The sequence below is a fragment of the Vicugna pacos genome, chromosome 13 (genome assembly GCF_048564905.1).
Source record: "Vicugna pacos chromosome 13, VicPac4, whole genome shotgun sequence".
Classification (NCBI taxonomy): domain Eukaryota; kingdom Metazoa; phylum Chordata; class Mammalia; order Artiodactyla; family Camelidae; genus Vicugna; species Vicugna pacos.
This window is the reverse complement of record NC_132999.1, coordinates 17,577,720-17,596,390: the sequence shown is the minus strand read 5'-3', so window position 1 is coordinate 17,596,390 and position 18,671 is coordinate 17,577,720. Positions and strand designations below refer to the sequence as shown.

The 18,671-nt window shown below is 34.0% G+C and overlaps 1 protein-coding gene across 2 annotated transcripts in view; it reads right to left on the bottom strand.

Moving 5' to 3' along the window:
• Positions 1–18,671, bottom strand: part of DNAI4 (dynein axonemal intermediate chain 4) — a 77,680-nt gene that overhangs the window by 54,022 nt on the left and 4,987 nt on the right. For both annotated transcript variants that reach the window (XM_031683445.2, XM_072974243.1), the window contains exon 2: positions 13,280–13,463. In XM_031683445.2, coding sequence (XP_031539305.1) covers positions 13,280–13,463 — 184 coding nt within the window. The remainder of the gene's footprint in view (positions 1–13,279; positions 13,464–18,671) is intronic.

The following is an 18,671-nucleotide window of genomic DNA, read 5'->3' as shown; positions in this document are numbered from 1 at the left end:
AATTACCAGCCTCTCAGAAGTTCCTTACATGAGAGTCACTATCTCCCATCAAAGCTAATGAGTATCCTGACTCCATGGATTAGTTTTGCCTGTTTTGAACTTTATTTAGCTAGATCATGAAGCGTGTACTCTGGTATCTGGCTTCTTTTGTTCGACATTGTATTTGTGAGATCCTTTCATATTGTTAAGCATAGTTGCAGATGTTTAATTTTCATTATTGTACACTATTCCACCGTGTGACTATATCACAATTTTATTTACGTATTTTATTGCTCATGGATGTTTCTGTAATTCCAATTGTTTGGCTAGAACAAATGGTGACAGTATGAATACGGATGTATATGTATTTTGCTGACTGTACTCTATGAATTTATGTTGGGTGCATATCTAAGTGGAATTCCTGGATAATGGATCATTTATATGTTCACATTTAATAGATACTGCCAAAAAGTTTCCCCAAGTGTTTCCCACCAACAATGTATGACAGTTCTGGTTGCTTCGGATTTTGGTTAGCGCTTAGTATTTGCCATGTTTGTCAATACAATTTAGTTTTGCCTGTTTTTAAAATTTACATAGTCATATATTATGACTGACATATCTGACATCTTTTGTTCAGCAATATGTTTTTATATTTTTCCATGTTGTTGTATGTATAATAGTTCATTCATTTTATTGGTGATTGTAAAGTGCTCTGCTGGATTACTGTATATCATATTTTATTTACCCATTTTACTTTTAATAGACATTGAGTTATTTCCAGTTTTTGGCCATGATGAAAACTGTTTCAATAAACACTGATGTAAAAGGGTACTGTTACACATGAGAATGCATTTCTGTAGGCGACATGTAGATGTGGAATTGATCAGTCAACATGATTAGACAACACCAAACTGTTTCCGAGTTGGTTGTAAAAATGTCAATGATTATCAGCATTGTGACAGCTGCTGTTACTCTACACTCTCATCAACAACCAGCACTGTTAGATTTATAAATTTAAGACACTATGGGTATAGGCATATGGGTATCTCATTTTGACTTTAATTTTTATAAAGTTGAACTTTTTTTCATATGCCTATTCCCATCTTAACTTCCTATTTTGGAGGAAAAATACAAGACTTATGCACACTATGTTTTATCGAGTTTTGTCTCTTTTTTAATTGATAATAGAGGTCATTAAATATTCCATATATGAATCCTTTCAGTTTTATATGCTGCAAATGTCTTCTTTCACTCTGGCTTCATTTTCCTTGTGGTATCTTTTAATGAACAGAAGTTCTTCATTTAACATAGCCAAATTTATCATGTTTTCCTTTATGGTTTATGCTTTGGATGCCTCATTCAAGAAACCATTCCCAGTCCTGAAATTATGAAGATATTTTTCTATCTGTTGCTTTTCATGTTTGGATCTATAATATACCTGGAATTGAGTTTTTTGTATAGTATGAAGAAGGAAGCCAATACATTTTTATTCCATCTGAATATAACAAAAACAAAGAAAAACTTCTGTGATTTTGACTGAAATTTCAAAGAATCTGTAAGTCAAAATTTGGGTATCACTGATATGCTTATAATATTGAGTCTTTCTATACATAAACATATTCTATCTCTCCATTTGTTTGGATCTCCTTTAATGTCTCCCAGTAAAATTTTATATATTTTTTTTAATTTTATAGTTTTTAAACTATAGTTGTGTGCATCTTTGTTATATTTATCCACAAGTACTTAACATACTTTAGTGCTATTATAAATGGCATCATTAAAAATACATAATTTTTGAAATGTGTGTTGCTGGTATACAAATATACAATTGCTTTGGGGTTTTTTAATTTGATATCCAGTAACCTTGCTAAACTCTTATTCATTTGATAATTATTAATAGGTGATTCTTAATTTTGTATGTAGAAAATTGTGTCATTTCCTTTTCTTATCAACTGAACTGGCTAAAACTTCTAAGTGTTGGACAGAAGTGGATCTTCCTTAGAAATGCTTTATCATTAAATATGATTAATCATTGCTGTAGGATTTTACAGATACTAAATCAGATTAAGGAAATTCCTTGTGATTCATAGCTTCATAAGAATCTTTTTAATCATGAATGGATTTTTAATCTTACCAGATACTTCTATCTGTATTGAGATGATCACATGATTTTTTTCCTTTAAGCTGTTAATGTGATGAATTACACTGATGGAGTTTTGAATGTTAAACCAGTCTTAATTTCTTGGTACAAATTCAAGATTCCTCATGATGTATCATCTTTTTCTTGTCATTGAATTTTGTTAATATTTTATTGAGGATTTTTCCATCTGTGTTTGCAAGAATGACTTGTAATTTTTTTTTCTCATACTGTTGTAGTCAGACTTTGTTATCAAGATAATTTCAGCCTGAAAAAATGAGTTTTGGAGTACACCCACTTTTCTTGTTCTATTTTTGTTCATATATGTTTGGTATATATCACTAGTGAAACCATCTGGGCCTGGAATTATCTTTAAAGGAAGATTTAAAATTACATTAATTGACTTAATAGATTTTAATTTTCAATTTTTATTTCTCTTGGTAAAATGTAAGTTTTTAAAGAATTTTTCCATTTTATATTAATTTTCAAATTTTTCAAAATTTAAAATTGGAATAAAGTGACACACAGTATGCAATAATTATCTTCTTCTTTTTAGTGGAGATACTGGGGATTGAATTCAGGACTCTGTGCATGCTAAGCACGTTCTCTACAGCTGAACTACACAACCCCCAATAACTACCTTTTAAAATAGCTTTTAAAGTGTACAATTCAGCAGTTTTTAGTGTATCCACAGATATGAGTTAATTTTAGAACTTTCTTATACCTCAATAAGAAACTCTGTATCCTTTAACTATGATCCCTTAACCCTCGTCTCCCTTCCAGCTTTAGGCAACCATTAATATATGTCATGTTTCTATAGATTTCCCTATTCCGGACTTTCAAGTGAGTAGAATCACATAGCGTGTGGTATTTTATGATTGGCTTCTTTCATTTAGCATAATGGTTTCAAGATTCATCCACGTTGTTACATGTATCAGTACTTCACTCCTTTTTGTGGTTGAATAATGTTCTGTTGTATGGATATACTACATTTTATTTAGCCATTTGTCCACTGATAGACATTTGGATTGTTTCCACTTTTTAGCTATTATGAATATATCAGTTTCTCTTGGATATACATATCTAGAAGTGGAATTGCTGGGTCATGTGGGAACTCTATGTTTAAACTTCTGAGGAACTACCAGACTGTTTTCCAAAGTTCCAAAATGGTAGGACCATTTTACATTCCCATCAGCGTTGTACGAAGGTTCTGATTTCTTGATATCCTTGCCAACTCTTGTTATCTGACTTTCTGATCCTAGCCATCCTAGTGAGTATGAAGTAAATATTTCTTTGTGGTTTTTGATTTGCATCCCTCTGATAACTAAGGATCTCAAGTATCTTTCCATGTGCATTTTGACCATTTGTATATCTTCTTTGGAGAAATAAGTATTCAAATTCCTTGCCCAATTTCTAATGGGTTATTTGTCCTTTTATTATCAAATTGAAAGACTCCTTTATATATTTCAGATACAAATCCCTTAACAGATATATGGTTCACAAATATTGTCTCCTATTCTGTGGGTTGACTTTTTCTTTTCTTGATTATGTCCTTTGAAGCAAAAATATTTTTAATTTCGGTTAAGTCCAGTTCATCTTTTTTTGTTGTTGTTGTTCCTATTTTTGGTGCCATGTCTGTGAATCCTTTGCCAAATCCAAGGTCATTAAGATTGACCCGTGTTTTCTTCTAAGAGTTGTGTAGTTTTAGCTTTTACATATAGGTCTTCGATTTATGTTGAATTAATTTTTCATTTGGTGTGAAGTAGGGGTCTAACTTCATTCTTTTGCATGTGGGTATACAGTCATCCCAGCACCATTTATTGAAGACTATCCCTTCTCTCTTAAATGGTCATGGTACCCTTATCAAAAAATCAACTGACCATAGATATATGGGTTTATTTCTGGACACTCAGTTCTATTCCATTGATCTATATGTCTATCCTTGTGCCAATCAATACTACACTATCTTGATTCTATTGCTTTGTAGTAAATTTTGAAATTGGGAAGTGAGTCTGCCTGCTCTATTCTTCTTTCTCAAGATTACTTTGACTATTCTGGGTTCCCTGCAAATTCCATATGAATTTTAGAATCAATTGTCAATTTGCACAAAGAAGCTTGCTAGAATTCCAACAAGAGTTGTGTTAAATCTATGTATCAGATTGGGGAGTATCATCATCTTAACAATGGGAAGTCTTCCCATCTATGAATTTTGGATGTTTTCCCATTTATTTAGATCATTTTTAATTTCATTCAACAATGCTTTACAATTTTCAGGACTTGAAATTTCACTTCTACTATTAAATTTATTCCTAAGTATCTTATTGTTTTTGATGTTAGTGTGAAAGAAACTGTTTCTTCAATTTCATTTTCAAATTGTTTATTGCAAATGTAAAAAAACCCACAATTTATTTGTATATTGATAATATATCCTGCAACCTAACAGAACTCATTCATTAGTTTTAGTAGATTTTTAGTGGACTACTTAGGAGTTTCTAAATACATTATATCATTTGCAAGTAGAGATTTACTTTTTCCTCTCCAATCTGTTTGCCTTTTTTTTTTCTTTTTTTCCTAATTGCCATTTCTAGAACCTCCAATACAACATTAAATACAAGCAGCAAGAAAAGTTTGTCTTGCTCCTGATCTCAGAGGGAAAGCATCCAGTCTTGCATGGTTAAGATGATGTTAGTGGGCTTTTCATACATGTCAGTCATCAGGTTGAGGAAATTCCCTTCCATTTCAAGTTTGTTAAGTGTTTCTATCATGAAAGGATGTTGTATTTTGACTAGTGCTTTTTCTGCATCTATTGAGATGACCATTACTTTTTATTCTACTGCTATGAGATGTATTACATTGATTTTTAGATGTTAAAGAATCTTGCATCCCTGGGATAAATCCCACTTAGTAATTGTTATGGGTTGAATTGTCTCTCCCCACTCTCCCCATCTAAAATTCGTATGTTGAAGTCCTAACCCCTAGTATCTCTAAATTTGACTGTATTTAGTGACAGAGACATTAAAGAGATAATTAAGTTAAAATGAGACCATTAGTGTGGGCCCTAATCCAATCTGACTAGTGTCCTTAAGGAAAGAGTAGATTAGGATAAACAAACAACAGGGATGAATGCACACAAGGAAAAGATCATGTAAGCATACAATAAGAAAGTAGACAATTGCAAGCTAAGGAAAAATGCCTCAGATGTAACCAAACCTGCCGGCACTGTGGTCTTGGACATATAGCCCCAGAACAAATAAATTTCCATTGTTTAAGCCATGTAGCACATGACATTTTGTTATTGCCATTTTAGCAAACTAATACACTCACGGTATATAATTCTTTTTATATATTACTAGATTTGATTTGCTAGAATTTTGTTAAGGATATTTGCTTCCATATTCATAAGAGATGATGATCTGAAACTAATATTGAAACTAGTGACACACTGTAGACAGCATATCATTGGATCATGTTTTTTTAATCCTTCTGACAATCTATGTCCTTTGTTTGGATTGTTTAACCCATCTATATTTAATATTTTCTTGATATAGTTGGATTTACATCTGCTATCTTACTTTATGTGTTCTATATGTCTCATTTCTTTTTTGTCCTTTCTTCCTCATTTATTGCTTTCTTCAGCACTGAGTGAATATTTTCTAAGGTAGCATTTTAATTTTTAATGATTTTTTCACTATATTTTTGAGGTTTTTCTAAATGGTTGTTCTAGGGTTTACCATACACATCTTTGTCAAAATTAGCTTTGGATTTACATTAGCTTAATTCCAGTAATATATTGAAATATTACTTTTATATAGCTCTATTCATTATTCCCCCTTTTGTGGTATTATTTTTATGTAAATTACATGTATTGATGTTATAAATACAACAATACAGTATAATAATTATTACTTTACCATTTGTCATTATTTCCTTAGCCCATTACAGTTTTGTTCCCATCCACCTCCTTTATGTTCTTACTGTCAAATATATTACACACATATTTCTATATGTCACAGATCCAATAATACACCAAACACATATTACTTCATATAATTGGTTTTCAAATAAAAGGATAAAAAGGGGGAAATGCATTAATAGTGTTGTTACAATTACATAATTAAGTTTACTAGTGTTGTTTTTTCATGTGGATATGACTTCCCAACTGAGGTTACTTGCCTTCAAGTTGAAGAATTTCCTTTAGTTTCCCTTAAGGTGGTTCTGCAAGCAATAAATTCAGTTTTTGTTTATCTTGGAAAATCTGCATTTCATCTTCATTTTGGAATGATAAGTCTGCTGGATATAACATTCTTGACTATAAACCTTTTTCTTTGATAACTTCAAATATGCTCTCCTCTGCCTTTTGGCCTCACTGTTTCTGATGAAAAGTTATCTGTTAATCTTATGAGGGTACCCTTATTAGTGATACATTGTTTCTCTCTTGCTGCTTTTAAGATTTTCTCCTCTTTGATTTTTAGCATTTTTACTATAATATGTCCGCATTCATTCATTCTTGCAGTTCACTGAGCTTCCTGGATGTGTAGGGTACTGTTTTGCATTAAATCTTTGATGTTTTCAGCCATTATCTCCTTGATTTCTTCCCTTTTCTTTTCTCTTTTCCTTCTGTTACTCTCGTTATGCATATACTATGCATATGCATGTATGTGTGTTTGATGGAGTTCCACATTTCTCTGAGGCTCTATTCATTTTTCTTCATTCTTTTTTCCATACTATGTTTGGCTTGAATAATCTCTATTGATCTATCTTCAAATTTGCTAATTCTTCATTCCGCCAGTTAAAATCTATTTTTGAGCTCTTCTAATGAACTTTTAAATTTTCAATTATTGTACTTTTCAACTCCAGAATTTCCTTTCAGTTCTTTTTTATAATTTGCATCTCTTTATTGATAGCCTCCATTTGATGTGATATGATCATCATACCTTCTTTTACTTTTTTACAGCATGGTTTCTTTAACTCCATGAAAATATTTATAATGGCTTCTGTTAAACTTGACATCTGGTTCCTCCCACAGACAGCTCCTGTTGCCTTTGTTTCTTGACTATGGGTTGCATGCTCCACAATTTTTTGTTGGACACCAAAGGTTTTAGGTAATATATTGTAGCAACTCTGGGTACTGGAACTTCCCTACTCTCTAGAACTTGTTATTGTTATTTGGTTTTTTATATTTTTAGTGATAACCTAGATTGTTTTAGTGGGGTTTGTTTCCCATTGCAGGTTGAACTGTGACCCCCAAAAGAAGGTACGTTGAAGTCCTAACACCCAGTATCTCAGATTGTGAAAATAGGGTCCTTGCAGATTTAACCAAGTTAAGATGAGATCATTAGGGTGAGCTATAATCCAATATGACTGATAAAGGGGGAAATTTGGACACAGACACAGCAGAGGAAAAATTATCATGAAGATAATGGAAAGAACACAATGTACAGAGGATTTGAGCGATGAATCTACAAGCCAGGGAGTGTTTGGGGTTAATCTAGGAGAGAAACAGATCTTTCCCTAGCATATTCAGAGGGTGCATGCCCCTGCTAACACCTTGATTTCAGATTTCTGGCCTCTAGAACTGTGAGACAAAAATTTCTACTAAGTCATACAGTGTGTGGTAGTTTGTTAAGATAGCCCTGGGAAACTAATATGCACCTCCCCCAACACCCAATACTGTTAACACACTAATGTTGCTCCTCAGGGAGGTACAGCTTTGGGTTTGCACAGAGCCATCCTGAGACGACAGAGGTACTGACAGGACTCTCTTCCACACTTACCCTGACCACACTCAGCCGTTAGCTTCACAAATTGCCAGCTGATTGCTCTATTGCTTTCAACAATGCCTTGGGGCATAAATTCTCTATAGACTAATCCAAATTGTGGCTCCTTCCAGGGAAGTTTCTGATGTCAATGTCTGATACTTGTTTTCACTGCAAGAAGGCGCCTCCTCCTGAGGAGCTGTCATATTCCCTGTTTCTCTATAAACTAGCTAGCCTACAGTGTAGGGTATCTTCTACAGTATCTTCATTAGATCAGTTAATCTTCTCCCAATTGCCTTTCACCACAGCCTCCACTGTTTCTGAGGGCATTCTTCTTAGGTTTAAACTTCTCCAAGCTTGGCTGCAAATAAAGTTGGCTCCTTATGGGAAAATATTAGGAGCTAACTGTTTTACATCTTGCTTCTCCTCCCAGATAAACTGTGCACCAGATCTCGGTTTGACAGCGGAGATAATGGTAAGCTTCTCTAAGTGACAACCTCATTGCAGGTGTTGAGTGCTTCTTGGAGGGGTTAGGGTAGGAGGTTTTCTCAGCTCGTCTCTCCTAACAGGGGAACAAGACCTGATGGACCAGGGGAGGGCCCCAGTCTGCTCAGTGTGCCACAGCCAAGGTACAGCTCATCACTGGGGTTTAGGCAAAAAAAAGGAGTCCATACCTCTCAACCACACTTACCTGGGACTTAGCCTCAGCAACAGGCATTTTAGGGACAGATGAAAAACACTGAAGCCCTGCTTCTGGGAAATAAAGTCCTGTGTCTGAGAACTCAGGAGAGAGGGCAGAAGGAAGGAGTCATCTTGGCTCAAATACCCAGACTCTCAACTTCCTTACCAAATTTTCATAGATTTTCCTAAATAGATTATTCATTTACTGTTTGTCCATAGGTCCATTTCCTTAAGCATTAAGTAGTAATTTTTAAAAAATAATTTTTTACCAGTTTTACTAGGTCACTGGGGTTCTTCATGCCATCATGCTGGAAATGTTGATCTAGTTAACTTTCAAAAATTATGGTAAAATGCACATGACATTTATCATCTTAACCATACTTAAATGTTAATGGCATTAAATACTTCCACATTGTTGTGCAATCATCACCACCCATCCATCTCCAGAACTCTTTAAAAAGAAATCCCTGAATCCTTTAAAAACAAAGCCTCTGAACCCATTAAACAATAATTCCTCTTTACTCTTTCCCTGGTGACTATCAGTCTACCTTCTGTCTCTATGAATTTGAGGTATCTAGGTATCTCAGATAAGTAGAGTAATACACTGTCCTTTTGTGACTTGTTTCTTTCACTTAGCATAAGGCTCATCCATGTAGTAGCATGTATTGAAATCTCCTTCCTTTTAAAGCTACACACACACACACACACACACACACACACACACACTTTGTTTATTCATTTATCTGTTGATGGAAACTTAGGTTGCTTCCACCTTTTAGCTACTGTGAATAATGTTGCTATGAACACAATTGTACAAGTATCTGTTCAAGTCTTTGCTTTCAGTTCTTTCGGGTATAGACCAAGAAAGGGAATTGTGGGATCATGCGGTAATTCTATTCAAAAATTTTTGAGAAACAATAATACTGTTTCCGTAGCAGCTATGCCATTTTACTGTCTTATCAACAGTGCACAAAGTTCCAATTTCTCTATATCCTCATCAACGATTGTTATTTTCTGTTATTGTTGGTGGGTTTTTTTTTTTCCACAGTAGCCATCCTAATTGGTGTGAGGTGGTGTCTTATTGTGGTTCTGATCTACATTTCCTTAATGATTGTTGATGTGATGTTAAGTATTTTTTCATGTGCTGTCAGTCATTTGTATTTCTTCTTTGGAAAAATATTTACTCAAGGTATTCAAATTCTTTGTCCATTTTTTAATCAGGCTGTTTATTGTTGAGTTGCAGTTCTTTGTAGATTCTCAGTATTAACTTATAATCAGATATGTGATTTTCTATTTTTTTCCTCATCCCATGGGTTGCTTTTCACTCTGTTGTTGTGTTCCTTGATGCACAGAAGTCTCTAATGCTTGATATAGTCCAATACATCTATTTTTCTCTTTTGTTGTATATGCTTTTATATCTAAGAAACCACTGCCAAATCCAATGTCAAAAAGTTTTTCCCTTATGTTTTCTTCTAAGAGTTCTATAATTTTAATTCTCATCTTGAGGTCTTTGATACATTTGGAGTTATTTTTATATATGATGTAAGAGTCCTACTTCATCCCTTTGCATGTAGATAACCAGTCTTCCCAACACCTTTGTTGAAAAGACACCATTTCCCCATTGCATGGTCTTGGCATTCTTATTGTGAATGTTATTTCTGGCCTGTATTCTATTTCATCGATATATATGTCTGTCTTTATGCCAATACAACAGTGTATTGATTACTGCAGCTTTGTAGCAAGTTTTTAAATCAGAAAGTGTAAAACTCCAACTTTGTTCTTTTTCAAGGTTGTTTTGGCTATTTGGGCTCCTTTGATATTCTAAGTAAATTTTAGGACGGATTTTTATTTCTGCAAAAAATGTCATTGGATGATGTTGATAGAGATTGCATTAAATCTGTGGATTGCTTTGGACAGTATCAATAGTTTAACAATATGAAATCTAATCTATGAACAAAGGATCTTTCCCATTCATTGTTGTCTTCTTTCATTTCTTTAAACAATCTTTGTAGTTATCAAGTGTACAAGTCTTTTACCTCCTTAGTTAAGTTTATTTCTAAGCATTTCATTCTTTCTGATGCTACTATAAACAAAAATATTTTCTTAATTTTCTTTTTGGAGTGTCCATTGCTAGTGCTTAGAAACACAATTGATTTTTGTGTGTTAATTTTTCCATTCTACAACTTTGCTGAATTTGTTTATTCTAACAATTCTTTTTAATGTGGAATCTTTAGGGTTTTGTACATAAGATTACATCATCTGTGAACTGAGATAATTTTACTTCTTTCTATTTTGAATGACTTCTATTTCTTTTTCTTGCCTAATCACTCTGGCTAGGACACCACTATTATGTTGAATAGAGCTGATGAAAGTGGGCATGTTGGTCTTGTTCTTAATCTTAGGGTAAAAGCGTTCAGCCTTTCATCACTGAGTATGATGTTAGCTGTGGGTTTTTCAGAATGCTCCTGGTAGTTGAAAGGTATTAAACCAATTTTTAATCATTAATGGATATTAGATTTTTCAAATGCTTCTTTATCTGTTATGATAATCACATGGCTTTTTCAGTCTATTCATATGGCAAGTAGAACTGACTTTTGAATACTGGAACAACCATGCATGTATTATCCCCACGGTCATGATGTGTTATCCTTTTTACACAGTGTAGCTAATACTGTGTATACCATGTATGTAACATATATGTATAATATATGCATAACACATACAATATATATAATATGTATATAATTGTTATGGACTGAATGTTTGTGTAACTCCCCAAATTCATATGCTGGAATCTTAATTCCAGTGTGATGGTATTAGATTATGAAGGTAGAACCCTCATAAATGCAATTAGTTCGCTTACAAGAAAAGTCTAGGGAGCTAGCTAAACCCCGTTCCCTTCTATGAGGATACAATGAGAAGTTGGTACTTTACAACCTGGAATAGGGTCCTCACCAGTACCTGACTGTTTGGCACCCTAATCTTTGACTTCCAGCCTCTATAACTGTGAGAAATAAATTTGTTTATAAGCAACTCAGTCTATGGTACTTTACTATAGCAGTCTGAGCTAATAGTATACTTAATATATATGCAAATGTGTAGTATTCATTTATCAAAATTGTATTAGTGTTGTTTCCATTTTTGGCTATTATAAATAAAGCTGCTATGAATATTCATGTACTTGTCTTTGTGTAACTAGCACTTTATAGTACTGGTTTGTCTCTTGGGTAACTACCTAGAAGTTGAATGGCTGAGTGATATAGTAGGTATATATTTAACATTTAATAAACTGCCAAATTGTTTTTCACTTTCCATTCTTACCAGAAGTGTATGAGAGTTTTAGTTCTTCCACAATAATCAGTCTTTTTATTTTAGCCACTCTAATAGGTGTGTAGTATTATCTCATGGTTTTATTTTGCAAGTCCCTAATGACTAATGCTGATCATCTTTAGATGTGCTCATTTGCCATTGGTATATGTACTTTGGTGAAGTGTTTGTTCAAATGTTTTGCTCATTTAAAAAATTAGATTGTCTTAATATTGTTTTGAGGGTTGTTTATATATTTTGGATACAAGTATTTTATGAGACATGCTTTGTAAATAATTTTTCCCAGTGTGTGGCTTTTCTTTTCAGTCTGTTTGCAGTGACTTTCAAAAACCAGAAGTTTTCATTTACATGAAGTCCAATTTACCAATTTTATCTTTAATAGATTGTATTTTTGGTGTCATACCTAAAAAACCATTGCCTAGCCCATTCAGATTTATAGATTATATATTTTTCTGTATACAGTTGGACCTTGATTAAAAGTTTAAAAAAGTCAATCCTTAATTACAAGTTTTCTAATAAGATAAAACAACCAATTTTATGATCATTCATTTCATGATTTTTTTTTTCCAGAGAATATTGCAAAGAAGAGTGAATGATAGATGTACCATCTATATTACAGCTGGATTATCTATAACTAATATCATAACCAACTAGTTTTTAAGGTCATGAGTAGACTTTCTTCATTCTACTCTAATGTTCTTATTATCAGTAATGAATTACAGGATCCAACTGCCAATATTATGCCACAAGATATGCTATATGGTAAATAAAGTCTCCAACAAAATCAATGCATCAATACAGGCAGACCTCACTTTATTGCACTTCACAGATACTGCTTTTTTTTTTTTTTTTTTTTACAAATTGAAGGCTTGTGACAACCCTGTGTTCAGCAAATCTATTGGCACCATTTTTCCAACAGTATTTGCTCACTTTGTCTCTCTTTGTCACATTTTGGTAATTCTCACAATTTTTCAGTTTTTTCCATTATTATTTTATTATTTTATTTCCATATTATTTTATTGTAATCTGTGATCAGTGATTTTTGATGTTTCTATGATTCTCTGAAGGCTCAAATGATGGTTTGCATTTTTCAGTAGCAAAGTTTTTTTAAAATTATGTACTTTTTTTTTAGACATAATGCTATTGTATACTTAAGAGACTACAGTATAGCATAAATGTAACTTTATATGCACTGGGAACCCAAAAAATATTCATGTGACTCACTTTATTGTGACATTTGCTTTATTGCAGTGGTCTACAATGGAACCTTCAGTATCTCTGAAGTATGCCTGTACTAGAAATTACTGTTTCAAAGCAGCATGTTTTCTACCTTTAACATGTCAATCAAGTTCTTCATGGTGTCATTTTCAAACAAACTCAGAATTCTAAAGCATATTACCTGTATGGCTGTCTTTGTAGTGGAAATAGTCATTTTTTCTGTTGTTTTTACATCAGATACAATCAGCATGGTTTTTGACATAGCCATTCTGCTTTGGTTTGCACCAATATATCCTCCTTTCATTTGAGCTCCCTTTGCTAGGCCAGTAAAGCTAATAGACTTTCCTGGCTGTGAGCCAATGTTTCTATATCAGGAAAAGAAAACATAACACAGAGGATTCAGGACTGAAGAAAAATTAGCCAACAATTTTTAAAAGACTTTCATTTAGCAACATGGAAACAATCTAAATATAAACAAGAAATAATAGTAGCTACTTGAGAGCTCATTATGTGTAAGCATAGTTCTAGAATGTTTACATGCATTGTGTCACTTTTTCCTCACAATAATAATTTTAATAGGTTGGTATTAACATTATTTTGTATAAAATCACAGAGGCTTAGAGAGAAACATTTCTACTAGTTAAAATTTGAACCTAGGCAGTAAGATCCAAAGTCTACACTGATTTCTCTGGGTCTCAAGTTTCTCCTTGACCTTGTTTCAAGTTCTCCTTGACCTTGATTTATAAGATGGGGATAATAATAATACCTAACACACAGGTTATTAGGAGGATTAAATAAATTAATTTCTGTATTATGGTTAGGAAGTACCTGACACATAGTAAGCCCAAATGAGTACAGAGAGCAGTTATGTAGGCAGACTGAAGCATGAGTAATAACACCTAGGAAAGAATATCATCTCCCTGCTTGAACAATTACATAATTGTTACATAAATTGTTATGTAACATTGTTACACAATTACATAAAAAGAAGATAAGTTATAATCAAAATATTGGTACCCAGGAGAAGAAAATACTATTTCACTTTTGGATCGACTCTGTAAATTCCTTAAGACAAAAACCTCCCTTACCAGTCTTTCATTCTGGTACTCTGATTGTACTGTAGTCTTCTATAAAACAAGATGATTGTTCCTTAGATTATTAAAAAGGCAGTGTGTTTCCAAAGAAAACACTTTAAAACAATACTTTTACTTTCTAAATTATAAAAGATCAAGCAAGAATAAAATATTTTAAAATGATAACAATCTACTTTTCACCTTTATTTTTCTTCACAGCATTTATTACTACTTGCCACTTTGTTGTCCACTCCTCTACTGGAGTGTAAGCATCTTTAGGGCAAGAACTTTGTCTTGTTCATTGCTACATTGTTAGAACCCAGAACAGAGCCCAGTACATTGTGGGCACTGTTAGTAATTTTTAAATAAATGACTAAGTGAATTCCACTCATACTATTTCAAATTTACATTCTTTTTAAGTATCATATCCTATCCTCCCTCCTTTGGTCTCTAAATGACTTTACCTCCAACATTTCTAAGAGAACAAAACTGACTGATGAGGTAAAAGTTCCTTAAATTACTTCTCCACCTTCATTATATTCTTCCATATTCTACAAACTCATCTAAATCCATCCTTATTTCTTTCTTCCTCTTTCAGTTCAAGAGTTGCTATTCTTATCTACTAAGGCTAATCTTTCTATCTGTGCTCTGAAACCTGTTAACTTTCTCAAGGACCCTTCCCCATCAATAATTCTGTCTTCTACTTCTGGTTTCATAATCTTTTTCCTTGGAGCATATAATTGTGCTCCAGTCATCTCTCCAACTTAAAAATCCCTCCTTTAACTACGTCTTCTTCTATTATTATCTCTCCTTCCTTTCACAGTCCAACTTATTAAAAGATTAGTCAATAATACTGTCTATATCCTTACTCCTCTTATGCTCCATAATTCACTACAATCTTTTTCCACCTTCTCCTCTCCTACTGCAAAGACTACTTTCATTAGAAACACCTAGTTCTAGTCCTTCAAATTGTCAAATCCAAAGGACCCTTTCCAGTACTTATTTTTGTAGCATCTGACAGTTGACTATTCTCCCTTCTTAAAATTCACTCCTCGAATTGGTTTCTGTGACATGACTGTCTCCTATTCTTCAACTTGCTGGGGACCTCGAATTACCTGACCCTTTCATTTTTTACAAATTAACCAGTGCCTTTAGGTTTCTCTTCTTTCTCTATTTAATCCAGAATTCACAATTCACCAACTGAATCATTCTTTTATCATTACCTTCAACTCTTATTTTCTTTCTCCTTGACCTTTGCTCTACTCTCCTTACAAAATACAGCCCACCCATTCTATTTTTCCTCCTTGCTGTATCAGCAACTTATTTCCATGGTCATACATTTGACCTTGTCGTTAGCAAGGGCAACTGTCACCTTCTATTTTTCCAGCTTGATTCTACCATGTTTAATTCCCTTATCCACCCCTCCTATAAAATCTCTCTTCTCCTGAATTGAAGGTTAATATAATCCATAGCTAATTATTATAATCACTCCTTACTTATACTCTCACCCCCTTTTCCTTCTCTAAAGTCACTGTACTTGCTGGCAAAACCAAAACCTTGATTAATTCCACTTATCTCCTTATTTTGAGCCTGCACATGTGTATTAACCATTTTCTAGCTTCTGTAAACTTGATACCCTAACATCTACCATGTATGCATAGGACTGATGTACCTTGTTCCAGACAACCTGATATGCCTGAGTCATCTCTTGCCTTGGCTTCCTGCCTCCTTTGTTGCCCTCTGCCTTCCCCAGGGGTGGGGGTGACTTTCCAATACAAACCAACAAATCCACACCCCCAATCATCTTCCTTATTGGGCTCTCACACTCTGGGCCACTGTACATCTTAATTACCTTGCATCCAGGTACCAGTCAACTAGGGATTGCCCGCTATGCCTCAGAACCCACTGAAATTATTCAAACTAGTCAATCCTAAGCCTGCTTACCCTGCTTCAGCTGTTCTTTCCCACCAAAACCACAAGAAAGACTTGACCATAGAGCCCCCTTCTCCTTCTGCCTGGTGGTCAATCCCAGTGCTTCTCCATGTGGCTCCCTCCTCCTGGGATCTATAAGTAATAAACTATTTTTTCAATGGTGATAATATCCTGATCTGTTGGCCTTACTATATCTCAAATTTTTTATTACTACATCTCAAAATTTTTATTACTACACTATATTAACTCAATTGTGTGAATAAATGAAGCCAGAGAAAAAACATCTAACATGATGTCAGGTCTCATTTTTAATTATGGATTGTTAATTTAAAGTGGGTCCTTAGTGTGTCAGCAATCATGCTGTATTTTCTTGGTTAATTTTTTAATACTTCTACTAAGACTACTATTTCATACTTTTCCTTCAATATCAACATCTCCTCTCCCACCTTTACTTTCAGCTGAGTAAATGAGAAAACTGAAGCAATCTTCCAAAAACTCCCACGTCACATCTGTGTACCTGCCTTTATCTGTGCCTATATTCTCTACTTCTCCCTTGCTATTCTGGATGAGTTATCTGTGATTCTAGCTTAGGTCAATTCCTCTACATGTGCACTAGGTTACATTCCTGTTCAAGGACACTGTTCTAGTAATTCTCATGCATCATAAGCTTTTCTTGCTCTACTGGATTATTCCTTTCAGCATATAAACATGCTGTTATTTCTCCTACGTTAAACAAACAGAAAACTTCTCATGACTCCATCTACCTCTCCAGCTACCATTCATGCATCTTTCTTTAATGATAAGGAAAAACGGAAAAGATTATCTTTACTTATTGTTTCTAATCTTCCTCTGAATATATTCTCTTGAACCTTATCTCAGCAGATTTTTGCCCTCATCATTCAAATGAAAGATTTCTTACCAAGGTCTAGTCGCCTCCACAATATTAATTCCAATGTTAATTTCAATGTTTTAATTTTACTTATCAACAGAATTTACCCAGTTTGTTGTTTAGTCTTTTTTTTTTTACTTTTTTTTTTTTTAACTTGGATTGCAGGACACGCCCCTTATCTGGTTTACCTTCTACTTTTTCTTAAGTGTTCATCCTTGGACTTCTCATTTCTATCTATCCTCATAGCTTAGGTGAATTCATCCAATGCCATGAGTTAAATGCCAACTATATGATAATGACTCCCAAATACGTATCTTTAACTGGACCGCTCCTCTGCATCCTTTACCCATATATCCACCTGCCTACTTAATATCTTTAGCTCAAAACTAACATGTCTAAAACTGAGTTCCTGACAATCTCGTCCTCACCCTGCCTAGTAAACATACTCTTCTTGCAGTCTTTCCCCCTTTTTGTTGAAGGTAACGCTATTCTTCCAATTGCTCAGGTGAAAAAAGTTCAAAATATATTCAGAACTCAATAATTTGTCATCATCTTTGTTGCCACCATCCTGGTCCAAACACTATCCTATCTCTCTTGGCCTTCTAACTCATCTTCTTGCTTAACCTGAATTCCCTGAAGTCTATTCTTTACATGGCAACCAGAGGGATCCTTAAAAACACAAGTTAGATCACATCACTACTCTTGCTTGAAACCCTCTGTTCATTACCCATCTCATTCAGAATAAAAGACTAAATCCTTACAATGACCTAAAAAGTCCTACATGCATCCAGTTAGATCTCCAACTTCACGATCAATACTCTTTCCCTTGTTTACTTTGCTCCACACTAGCATCCTTGATATAAGAAACTTTCCACCTGCTATTCCCTTTGCCTGAAATGTTCTTTCCCATACACGTACATGTTTAGCATCTTCAATGTCTCCAGGTCTTTACTTAAAGCCACCTTCTTAGTGTAGTCTTCACTGGCTCCCTTATCTAAAATGTCAAATACCCCTCAAATACTTCATAACCCCTTGCTTTATTTTTCTCCTTAGTACTTCTTACTGTCTAACATATCTTTTGTGTATTAATTCTCATGAATTAGATGTTCCCCACCCCAACCTCCAACACTTAGAATCTAAGTTCCACGAGGGTAGGGACTTTGGACTACTGTGTTCCTTGCTGTATTCCTAATGCCTACAATAGTACCTAACACATAATAGCTGCTTAATAAAAAGTTGTTGAATGAGTGAATAATCCTCAAATCACTAAATCCAATTCAAAACATCCTCTCAGTCTTAATCCTCAAATGTTTACCAACCTATTGGGCAGTTCCAGCTACATATCTACTAGATATTCTAAACTAAACAGATGCAAAATGAAATCATTTACTCATAAAATAGCTCTTCCTCTTTCATTCTCTATAGGGACCTCTATAGGGACCAAATAGAAATAAATTAGCTATTACATTTATCAACTAGGTAGTTACTGTGATATGAGAGAGAATCATCAGCAACCTCTCCTAAATCTTCAGACTATAAGTTTTATGGAAAGGAATCATGTTTACCATGTCTACAATTACAGGCCAAACTTTTAGCACTCTGCGTGACAGAGTAGGAAATTAGAGACAGAAAGTATGCACTATTTTTTTTTTAATTGAAATAAGTACCTGTAGCCAATT